A 12,886-nucleotide genomic window follows, 5' to 3' on the forward strand; every position below is an offset into this window, starting at 1 on the left:
TTATCCAATGAATATTGGTTTTCTTTAATTTGATCTTCTTTAATAATGAGTGTGGGTTTATAAATATTTTGCCTATAGATAATGGCCAACCTGTTTAGGTGATTTGAAACTTAATACATTTACAGAAGTTTTCACACAACTGTTATTTAGATTATTTGTTATTACTAACTGAAAGTCTTGATTTATTGGTAATAATTTTTCAAATAAAAAATATAAATGTACAAAAGTATCAAATAAAGTTAAAAATAGTGTGACAAATTATTCACTTATATTAGCAAATTGATTGAGTTATATTATTTTTGATATTTTTTAAATGACAATGTCAAGTTGACAATATACTAGTTTATATTAAGCCTTATTTATACAATGTTCTTTTCACCCCTTAAATCCCTTAATCCCTTAAAAAGTAGATTTAAACGATTATATTGTTCTAAGATTGATGAGTGTGAAAAGGTTGATGAATGTAAAAAGGTGGAAGAATGTGGCGACAAAAAACCTGTTGTACCCATTACACCGAAGCACAAAACATTTCAAATATACAGATACATTCCAGGAGATAAATGTTCGCCAAAGCCTTTCAAAAAGTCATACTCTTTGGATCTAAATGAAACAGGGTTAAAAGTGTTGGACGCCTTAATAAAAATTAAGAAAGAAATTGACCCAACGTTAGCGTTTAGAATGTCTTGTAGAGAAGGTATATGTGGATCATGCGGTATGAATATCGACGGCCAAAATCGACTTGCATGCTTGTCAACGATAAAACCAAAAGGCGTGACAAAAATCTACCCTCTGCCCCACATGTACGTAATAAGAGACCTGGTCGTCGACTTCAGGCACTTCACTAAGCAACACCGCAGAATCAAACCCTATTTAATATACAAAGATAAAATCCCCAAAGAACACCAACTACTCCAAAGCACAAAAGACAGAGACCGAATCGATGGCACCGTAGAATGCATCCTTTGCGCCTGCTGTTCGACTTCCTGTCCGGAGTATTGGTGGCACGGCCACTCGAAAGACAAGAACGACTTCCTGGGTCCGGCGGCTCTTTTCAATGCCTACAGGTGGTTGTCGGATTCTAGAGATCAGGGCTATGACGAACGGCTTAAGACTATGACGAATTACTTTAACGTTTATCGATGTCACACGATCAATAACTGCACCAGCTGTTGCCCCAAAGGACTTAATCCAGCCAAGGCGATAGCCAACATTCGGCTTATGCTGAGCAAAATGAAGAGGAAGCGGAATCCGGAGATGTGTGGGACTGTTCCGGCTGAACCTAACAAGATGTGTGAGGTGCAATGTAAAGTAGAAAATGAAGAATAAATATTGTACAATTTTATAGAAGCATTATTACAATTAAAAGTTTTTTTAAAGTGTCTCAAATTATTGTTTCTTATTTTATCTTTAATCTAATCTAATCTGAGTCGATTAACTGAAATAGACAAAAATAAGTTTTTTGGAGTGAATTATGTCATATTCATTGTGATCTCCTTAACATTCTGAATGTAGGATTTAGTTTAATTGGATTTTGATGAAATAAAACTAATATATTGACTAGATTCATTATGTATTGCTTTTGGTAGCTGAGATGTCACTGAAGCTAAAATAATCATATATTTGAGTAAAGACAAAATTGAAATTTATAATTTCATTATTATTTAGCTATTATACATTTACATTCCAGGGAATAACTATTAGTCAAAGCCATTCAAAAAGTCATATACTTTGGATCTAAATAAAACAGGGTAAAAAGTGTTGACGCCCTAATAAAAATTAAAAAAGGAATTGACCCAACATTAGTATTTAGAGTGTCTTGTAGAGAAGGTATGTGTGGGTCATGCGGTATGAATATCGACGGCCAAAATCGACTTGTCTGCTTGTCAACGATAAATCCAAAAGGTGTGACAAAAATCTACCCCCTGCCCCACATGTACGTAATAAGAGAGCTGGTCGTCGACTTCAGGCACTTCACCAAGCAACACCGCAGAATTAAACCTTATTTAATATACAAAGATAAAATCTCCAAAGAACGCCAACTACTCCAAAGCACAAAAGACAGAGACCGAATCGATGGCACCGTAGAATGCATCCTTTGCGCCTGCTGTTCGACTTCCTGTCCGGAGTATTGGTGGCACGGCCACTCGAAAGACAAGAACGACTTCCTGGGTCCGGCGGCTCTTCTCAATGCCTACAGGTGGTTGTCGGATTCTAGAGATCAGGGCTATGACGAACGGCTCAAGACTATGACGAATTACTTTAACGTTTATCGATGTCACACGATCAATAACTGCACCAGCTGTTGCCCCAAAGGACTTAATCCAGCCAAGGCGATAGCCAACATTCGGCTTATGCTGAGCAAAATGAAGAGGAAGCGGAATCCGGAGATGTGTGGGACTGTTCCGGCTGAACCTAACAAGATGTGTGAGGTGCAATGTAAAGTAGAAAATGAAGGATAAATATTGTACAATTTTATAGAAGCATTTTTACAATTAAAAGTTTTTTTAAAGTGTCTCAAACTATTGTTTCTTATTTTATCTTTAATCTAATCTAATCTGAGTCGACTCACTGAAATAGACAAAAATAAGTTTTTTGGAGTGAATTATGGCATATTCATTGTGATCTCCTTAACATTCTAAATGTAGGATTTAGTTTAATTGGATTTTGATGAAATAAAACTAATATATTAACTAGATTCATTATGTATTGTTTTTGGTAGCTGAGATGTCACTGAAGCTAAAATAATCATATGTTTGAGTAAAGATAAAATTGAAATTTATAATTTCATTATTATTTAGCTATTATGCATTTACATTCCAGGGAATAACTATTAGTCAAAGCCATTCAAAAAGTTATATATTTTGGATCTAAATAAAACAGGGTAAAAAGTGTTGACACCCTAATAAAAATTAAAAAGGGAATTGACCCAACATTAGTATTTAGAGTGTCTTGTAGAGAAGGTATATGTGGGTCATGCGGTATGAATATCGACGGCCAAAATCGACTTGCCTGCTTGTCAACGATAAAACCAAAAGGTGTGACAAAAATCTACCCCCTGCCCCACATGTACGTAATAAGAGAGCTGGTCGTCGACTTCAGGCACTTCACCAAGCAACACCGCAGAATTAAACCTTATTTAATATACAAAGATAAAATCTCCAAAGAACGCCAACTACTCCAAAGCACAAAAGACAGAGACCGAATCGATGGCACCGTAGAATGCATCCTTTGCGCCTGCTGTTCGACTTCCTGTCCGGAGTATTGGTGGCACGGCCACTCGAAAGACAAGAACGACTTCCTGGGTCCGGCGGCTCTTCTCAATGCCTACAGGTGGTTGTCGGATTCTAGAGATCAGGGCTATGACGAACGACTTAAGACTATGACGAATTACTTTAACGTTTATCGATGTCACACGATCAATAACTGCACCAGCTGTTGTCCCAAAGGACTTAATCCAGCCAAGGCGATAGCCAACATTCGGCTTATGATGAGCAGAATGAAGAGGAAGCGGAATCCGGAGATGTGTGGGACTGTTCCGGCTGAACCAAACAAGATGTGTGAGGTGCAATGTAAAGTAGAAAATGAAGAATAAATATTGTACAATTTTATAGAAGCATTTTTACAATTAAAAGTTTTTTTAAAGTGTCTCAAATTATTGTTTCTTATTTTATCTTTAATCTAAGTTTTTTGGAGTGAATTATGGCATATTCATTGTGATCTCCTTAACATTCTGAATGTAGGATTTAGTTTAATTGGATTTTGATAAAATGAAACTAATAAATTAACTAGATTCATTATGTATTGTTTTTGGTAGCTGAGATGTCACTGAAGCTAAAATAATCATATATTTGAGTAAAGATAAAATTGAAATTTATAATTTCATTATTATTTAGCTATTATACATTTACATTTCAGGGGATAACTATTCGTCAAAGTCTTTCAAAAAGTCATATAATTTAAATCTAAACAAAACAGGATTAAAAGTGTTGGACCCTCTAATTAATATTAAAAAAGAAATTGACCCAATATTAATATTTAGAGTGTCTTGTAGAGAAGGTATATATACATCTCCAATAGTAATCATTGTGCTTATTCTGAACTAGCTGCAACATAAAAAGCAAGAAAAAGAATTTAAAATTATGCAATCCTTTGTTCACAATTAAATGTTTCCTTTTCTCATAATTATTACCTTACCTAACAGACTAATTATAACCAATTTCTAACTAATTAAAGTAGATTGATTTCTCCATTTGTAATTCAACAGTTTGATTGCTTATTCTAAATCAGTAACGACTCATTTATAAATGATATTAAAACCATTAATTCAGGTGTAGCATAATTGTAGTTTACTAAATTCACATAAATTGAGGTTGATGAATAACAGAAAACAACCGTTGATTACATCTTTCCATGCTGAAAGCTATATTTATCTGAAAGCATTTCCACTTCTGTTCAAAATTAGCCACTTATTAACATACGAAGCGGTTCACAGGAACAAAATAGATTCGTAGTAAAATGCAAACACGAAATTGACTGAAAATAATTTAAAGGTAAATATTTTTCATATAAATAAGTATGTACGTACCCATATTAAATATATAACATAAGATGGAAATATTCCTTGCGGTTCACATATTTTCTCCAAACTTTAAATATTATGTCACTAAACATTTTTAAAGTTTAACTTTTAGCTATTTCTGTGTAAAGTTGAAGGTTGTTATCGTATGAACAACGTTTAGTCATGAGACTTTTAAATCACTTCAATTTCAATGCAATGTTGTCTACAACAGGCACTGTCAGAAATAAATGTACGCACGAATAAGTAATTGAAAGCCATAGTAACGCACATTCTCTTATTTTATTTGTAATACCATACGGAATCGACAGATTTAAAGAAGCGGAATTCTGAGTGCACGAATCGATGGAGCCCCCAAATCATTCGCATTGAAAATTTAACCATCTGCGTAAGTAACATTTCAATTTATTATTTTTATATTGAAACGAACGTTTAAGTTCTCCCTGAGACGTAACCGGATAATTTGATTTTGCGTTTGAAAAGGGGGCGTCCAAGATTATGAATTAATCGTTGCTTAATATCAATATTGACGTTTCCAAATAGTTTCAAGCAATAAGAAGAGCATTCGAGCAAATAATTTGGTAATTTGTCTTGTCTCGAGATTGATTGGCTTAACGAACCCGTACTTAATTTATTTACGGGCACACAATTCAATATAAACTGACAGGGGAGATAATTAAGAAAAAAACCTGTATTTCATTTTGTTCACAGTTGAAGTTAAGGTAATATAAAGCAATCAATAAAAGAATTGATGGTCAAAATTTGAAAGCAAATATACGTCCAACAATGAAGAAAATTTATATTTTATTTTATTAATTTTGTATAATATCCTTTTTATTTTAAAATTTTGGACCATCTTCATAGACTCGACCATTTTCCAAATATACGATAAGTTCATATTTCTTCAAGATTCTTGAATTGCTGCGACGAGTCTTTTAACCAATACGTCACAATTTTAAATTTGTGTTTGGGATCGTTTTTATGTTGAAACCTATTTATTAAGAACATCATTTCCTCAATATTTGGAAGCAAATTGGTGTTTAATATATCCCTGTTCACAAATTAATTAAAGGGGGGCTACACCAGAAGAACTGAAGCATCCCCATAACATAATAGAATCACCATCATATATTTCACTGTTGGTGTAACAAACTTCTTGTGTAGTTTTATTTTGTAAGATGTTAAAGCAAGACCATAATTTTTTTATAAATAAAATATAGACTCGTCACTAAAAATTAATTATTTCTACTAATTTTTTTCTTTTTCAATAAATATTCATAGATTTTCCTTACTTAAAACTGTATCTATATTTATTAAAAAATATTTAAAATTATATAAGAAAAGTAATATACATATGTCATTTTTGTTGATTTTTAAAAATATTTTTGAACTAACGAAATAAATAAATATAAAGCAATCAATAAAAAAATGAATGGACAAAATTTGAGAGAAGACAGATGTCCAACAATGTAGAAATTTATATTTTATTTTATCAATTTTGTATAATATCCTTTTTGTTTTATAATTTTGGACCATCTCTATGGCATAGACTCGACAATTTTCCAAATATACGATAAGTTCATATTTCTTCAAGATTCTTGAATTACTATGACGAGTCTTTTAACCAATACGTCACAATTTTAAATTTGTGTTTGGGATCGTTTTTATGTTGAAACACATTTATTAAGAACATCATTTCGTCAATATTTGGAAGCAAATTGTTGTTTAATATATCCCTGTTCACAAATTAATTAAAGGGGGGCTACACCAGAAGAACTGAAGCATCCCCATAACATAATAGAATCACCATCATATATTTCACTGTTGGTGTAACAAACTTCTTGTGTAGTTTTATTTTGTAAGATGTTAAAGCAAGACCATAATTTTTTTATAAATAAAATATAGACTCGTCACTAAAAATTAATTATTTCTACTAATTTTTTTCTTTTTCAATAAATATTCATAGATTTTCCTTACTTAAAACTGTATCTATATTTATTAAAAAATATTTAAAATTATATAAGAAAAGTAATATACATATGTCATTTTTGTTGATTTTTAAAAATATTTTTGAACTAACGAAATAAATAAATATAAAGCAATCAATAAAAAAATGAATGGACAAAATTTGAGAGAAGACAGATGTCCAACAATGTAGAAATTTATATTTTATTTTATCAATTTTGTATAATATCCTTTTTGTTTTATAATTTTGGACCATCTCTATGGCATAGACTCGACAATTTTCCAAATATACGATAAGTTCATATTTCTTCAAGATTCTTGAATTACTATGACGAGTCTTTTAACCAATACGTCACAATTTTAAATTTGTGTTTGGGATCGTTTTTATGTTGAAACACATTTATTAAGAACATCATTTCGTCAATATTTGGAAGCAAATTGTTGTTTAATATATCCCTGTTCACAAATTAATTAAAGGGGGGCTACACCAGAAGAACTGAAGCATCCCCATAACATAATAGAATCACCATCATATATTTCACTGTTGGTGTAACAAACTTCTTGTGTAGTTTTATTTTGTAAGATGTTAAAGCAAGACCATAATTTTTTTATAAATAAAATATAGACTCGTCACTAAAAATTAATTATTTCTACTAATTTTTTTCTTTTTCAATAAATATTCATAGATTTTCCTTACTTAAAACTGTATCTATATTTATTAAAAAATATTTAAAATTATATAAGAAAAGTAATATACATATGTCATTTTTGTTGATTTTTAAAAATATTTTTGAACTAACGAAATAAATAAATATAAAGCAATCAATAAAAAAATGAATGGACAAAATTTGAGAGAAGACAGATGTCCAACAATGTAGAAATTTATATTTTATTTTATCAATTTTGTATAATATCCTTTTTGTTTTATAATTTTGGACCATCTCTATGGCATAGACTCGACAATTTTCCAAATATACGATAAGTTCATATTTCTTCAAGATTCTTGAATTACTATGACGAGTCTTTTAACCAATACGTCACAATTTTAAATTTGTGTTTGGGATCGTTTTTATGTTGAAACACATTTATTAAGAACATCATTTCGTCAATATTTGGAAGCAAATTGTTGTTTAATATATCCCTGTTCACAAATTAATTAAAGGGGGGCTACACCAGAAGAACTGAAGCATCCCCATAACATAATAGAATCACCATCATATATTTCACTGTTGGTGTAACAAACTTCTTGTGTAGTTTTATTTTGTAAGATGTTAAAGCAAGACCATAATTTTTTTATAAATAAAATATAGACTCGTCACTAAAAATTAATTATTTCTACTAATTTTTTTCTTTTTCAATAAATATTCATAGATTTTCCTTACTTAAAACTGTATCTATATTTATTAAAAAATATTTAAAATTATATAAGAAAAGTAATATACATATGTCATTTTTGTTGATTTTTAAAAATATTTTTGAACTAACGAAATAAATAAATATAAAGCAATCAATAAAAAAATGAATGGACAAAATTTGAGAGAAGACAGATGTCCAACAATGTAGAAATTTATATTTTATTTTATCAATTTTGTATAATATCCTTTTTGTTTTATAATTTTGGACCATCTCTATGGCATAGACTCGACAATTTTCCAAATATACGATAAGTTCATATTTCTTCAAGATTCTTGAATTACTATGACGAGTCTTTTAACCAATACGTCACAATTTTAAATTTGTGTTTGGGATCGTTTTTATGTTGAAACACATTTATTAAGAACATCATTTCGTCAATATTTGGAAGCAAATTGTTGTTTAATATATCCCTGTTCACAAATTAATTAAAGGGGGGCTACACCAGAAGAACTGAAGCATCCCCATAACATAATAGAATCACCATCATATATTTCACTGTTGGTGTAACAAACTTCTTGTGTAGTTTTATTTTGTAAGATGTTAAAGCAAGACCATAATTTTTTTATAAATAAAATATAGACTCGTCACTAAAAATGAATTATTTCTATATTTTTTTAACCTTTTTCAATAAATATTCATAGATTTTCCGTACTTAAAACTGTACCTTTAATTTATTAAAAAATATTTAAAATAATATAAGAAAAGTAACACACATATTTCATTTTTGTTAGTTTTTAAAAGTATTTTTGAACCAACGAAATAATTTAAAACAAATTTCAACTTTTAATTTAATTCTCTTGATCCATTTATACGTACATATGTAAATACTTGTCAAACAATTTAAATGAAGAGGAAAATCCAGCCAAACAAATTATTCCGTTGAATTTCCATTTTATGCTCATACCGAGCATATTTTTTGTGAAAATTGTAATCCATTTTATTGTACAGAATCAACTTTTTATTTTGTCTTTGAAAATTTGTTTGTCTGCATATAGAATATGAAATTACAATAACCCAATATTTTAATAAAAAACCTTAATGGCACAATTTACGAAGATCACTTTAAAGCGAAAGTGTACGTACACGAAAAAATAACGAAAAACTAGCGTGAAATTCGCATCCCCAACGATACCATAACAATAAAAGGAAGACGCGTTTACTAACCTCATTAGGGGTTCTTTAAAATCACGACCGGGAATAAAATAGAAGGGATATTGGAACGGTTCATGGGTATTATCGAGTTCATTATCACCGGAGTACAAATCTTTCTTCTGTAACGTTCAGCATCCCTTTCGGGCTGTTATTACCTACATGTAGTGTTCGAGGTGTCAAATAAATATTCGCTGAAAAGGGTATTTACATGTAAAATGCTTTTAATTTACCTCATTCTTAAATTTATAATCGCTTGATGTTCCTTATGACCCGCCAGAGTAGGTAATATTAAATGCCATTTTTGGGTTTAAAATTATTTATTATAGCACTAGTTTAAGTGTTTTCTACCCTAACTGTTTCTTTCGTCTCTCTTAAAGTAGATTTAGTTAATAAAAATATTTATATCTTACTAAGAATAAATTTTAGCTGTTAAAAGCATTATTAAATACATTCACAAAACCAAATCAGACTAATATATGAGTTTAAGATAATATCTGCGTTCAATATTATAAAAAGTAAATTTCAAATGAGGATAGTGTGTTGTAAAATAGCAAAAAATATTTAATATAAATAAAATTGACAAGAATACTGTAATCATATTAGGATAGTTAACCACTGCCAAATTTAACAGACACTGAAACTGAAAGATATATAAGAAAAAAGCTAAAACAATATTATTTTAAATATGTAGTCATTGATATCTGTTATGTCAATCTATCTGTTCTTTTTGTTATTCACAATTTTCTATCTTTCAATATTATAAAAAGTAAATTTTAAATGAGAATAGTGTGTCGTAAAACAGGAAAAAAATATTTAATATAAATAAAATTGTCAGGAATACTGTAATTAAATTAGGATAGTTAACCACTGCTAAATTTAACAGACACTGAAACTGAAAGATATATAAGAAAAAAGCTAAAACAATATTATTTTAAATATGTCGTCATTGATATATGTTATGTCAATCTATCTCTTCTTCCTGTTATTCACAATTTTCTATCGTTTAGTATTATCAAAAGTAAATTTCAAATGATGATAGTGTGTTGTAAAACAGAAAAAATATTTAATATAAATAAAATTGACACGAATACAGTACTCAAATTAGAATAGTTAACCACTGCTAAATTTAACAGACACTGAAACTGAAAGATATATATGAAAAAAAGTTAAAACAATATTATTTTAAATATGTAGTCATTTATATCTATTATGTCAATCTATTTCTTCTTCTTGTTATTCACAATTTTCTATGGTTCAATATTGTAAAAAGTAAATTTCAAATGAGGATAGTGTGTTGTAAAACAGGAAAAAATATTTAATATAAATAAAATTGACAAGAATACTGTAATCAAATTAGAATAGTTAACCACTGCTAAATTTAACAGACACTGAAACTGAAAGATATATATGAAAAAAAGCTAAAACAATATTATTTTAAATATGTAGCCTTTGATATCTGTTATGTCAATCTATCTTTTATTCTTGTTATTTACAATTTTCTATCGTTCAATATTGTAAAAAGTAAATTTCTAATGAGTAGAGTGTGTTGCAAAATATAAAAAAAATATTTAAAATAAATAAAATTGACCAAGAATACTGTAATCAAATTAGGATAGTTAACCACTGCGAAATTTAACAGACACTGAAACTGAAAGATATATATGAAAAAGCTAAAACAATATTATTTTAAATATGTAGTCATTTATATCTGTTATGTCAATCTATTTCTTCTTCTTGTTATTCACAATTTTCTATGGTTCAATATTGTAAAAAGTAAATTTCAAATGAGGATAGTGTGTTGTAAAACAGGAAAAAATATTTAATATAAATAAAATTGACAAGAATACTGTAATCAAATTAGAATAGTTAACCACTGCTAAATTTAACAGACACTGAAACTGAAAGATATATAAGAAAAAGCTAAAACAATATTATTTTAAATATGTAGTCATTGATATCTGTTATGTCAATCTATCTGTTCTTTTTGTTATTCACAATTTTCTATCTTTCAATATTATAAAAAGTAAATTTTAAATGAGAATAGTGTGTCGTAAAACAGGAAAAAAATATTTAATATAAATAAAATTGTCAGGAATACTGTAATTAAATTAGGATAGTTAACCACTGCTAAATTTAACAGACACTGAAACTGAAAGATATATAAGAAAAAAGCTAAAACAATATTATTTTAAATATGTCGTCATTGATATATGTTATGTCAATCTATCTCTTCTTCCTGTTATTCACAATTTTCTATCGTTTAGTATTATCAAAAGTAAATTTCAAATGATGATGGTGTGTTGTAAAACAGGAAAAAATATTTAATATAAATAAAATTGACACGAATACAGTACTCAAATTAGAATAGTTAACCACTGCTAAATTTAACAGACACTGAAACTGAAAGATATATATGAAAAAAAGTTAAAACAATATTATTTTAAATATGTAGTCATTTATATCTATTATGTCAATCTATTTCTTCTTCTTGTTATTCACAATTTTCTATGGTTCAATATTGTAAAAAGTAAATTTCAAATGAGGATAGTGTGTTGTAAAACAGGAAAAAATATTTAATATAAATAAAATTGACAAGAATACTGTAATCAAATTAGAATAGTTAACCACTGCTAAATTTAACAGACACTGAAACTGAAAGATATATATGAAAAAAAGCTAAAACAATATTATTTTAAATATGTAGCCTTTGATATCTGTTATGTCAATCTATCTTTTATTCTTGTTATTTACAATTTTCTATCGTTCAATATTGTAAAAAGTAAATTTCTAATGAGTAGAGTGTGTTGCAAAATATAAAAAAAATATTTAAAATAAATAAAATTGACCAAGAATACTGTAATCAAATTAGGATAGTTAACCACTGCGAAATTTAACAGACACTGAAACTGAAAGATATATATGAAAAAGCTAAAACAATATTATTTTAAATATGTAGTCATTTATATCTGTTATGTCAATCTATTTCTTCTTCTTGTTATTCACAATTTTCTATGGTTCAATATTGTAAAAAGTAAATTTCAAATGAGGATAGTGTGTTGTAAAACAGGAAAAAATATTTAATATAAATAAAATTGACAAGAATACTGTAATCAAATTAGAATAGTTAATCACTGCTAAATTTAACAGACACTGAAACTGAAAGATATATAAGAAAAAGCTAAAACAATATTATTTTAAATATGTAGTCATTGATATCTGTTATGTCAATCTATCTGTTCTTTTTGTTATTCACAATTTTCTATCTTTCAATATTATAAAAAGTAAATTTTAAATGAGAATAGTGTGTCGTAAAACAGGAAAAAAATATTTAATATAAATAAAATTGTCAGGAATACTGTAATTAAATTAGGATAGTTAACCACTGCTAAATTTAACAGACACTGAAACTGAAAGATATATAAGAAAAAAGCTAAAACAATATTATTTTAAATATGTCGTCATTGATATATGTTATGTCAATCTATCTCTTCTTCCTGTTATTCACAATTTTCTATCGTTTAGTATTATCAAAAGTAAATTTCAAATGATGATAGTGTGTTGTAAAACAGAAAAAATATTTAATATAAATAAAATTGACACGAATACAGTACTCAAATTAGAATAGTTAACCACTGCTAAATTTAACAGACACTGAAACTGAAAGATATATATGAAAAAAGTTAAAACAATATTATTTTAAATATGTAGTCATTTATATCTATTATGTCAATCTATTTCTTCTTCTTGTTATTCACAATTTTCTATGGTTCAATATTG

The 12,886-nt window shown here is 28.3% G+C and overlaps 2 protein-coding genes and 1 pseudogene across 2 annotated transcripts; all 3 read left to right on the plus strand.

Moving 5' to 3' along the window:
• Positions 1-366: 366 nt before the first annotated feature.
• Positions 367-1,446, plus strand: LOC109606018 (succinate dehydrogenase [ubiquinone] iron-sulfur subunit-like). Its single transcript, XM_020022595.2, has one exon. The coding sequence runs from the start codon at positions 367-369 to the stop codon at positions 1,324-1,326; it is 960 nt and encodes a 319-aa protein (XP_019878154.1). The 3' UTR covers positions 1,327-1,446.
• Positions 1,447-1,707: 261 nt separating this feature from the next.
• Positions 1,708-2,482, plus strand: LOC109607352 (succinate dehydrogenase [ubiquinone] iron-sulfur subunit, mitochondrial-like; annotated as a pseudogene).
• A 358-nt stretch (positions 2,483-2,840) lies between these two features.
• On the plus strand, positions 2,841-3,592 carry LOC109601813 (succinate dehydrogenase [ubiquinone] iron-sulfur subunit, mitochondrial-like; the record flags this gene model as incomplete). The annotated part of the gene is given in 2 exon segments (XM_020018101.2): positions 2,841-2,880; positions 2,883-3,592. Coding segments are annotated over 2 exon segments (750 nt in total), but the record flags the coding sequence as incomplete, so codon positions are not given.
• Positions 3,593-12,886: the final 9,294 nt, after the last annotated feature.

The sequence above is a fragment of the Aethina tumida genome, chromosome 2, assembly GCF_024364675.1.
Source record: "Aethina tumida isolate Nest 87 chromosome 2, icAetTumi1.1, whole genome shotgun sequence".
Classification (NCBI taxonomy): Eukaryota; Metazoa; Arthropoda; class Insecta; order Coleoptera; family Nitidulidae; genus Aethina; species Aethina tumida.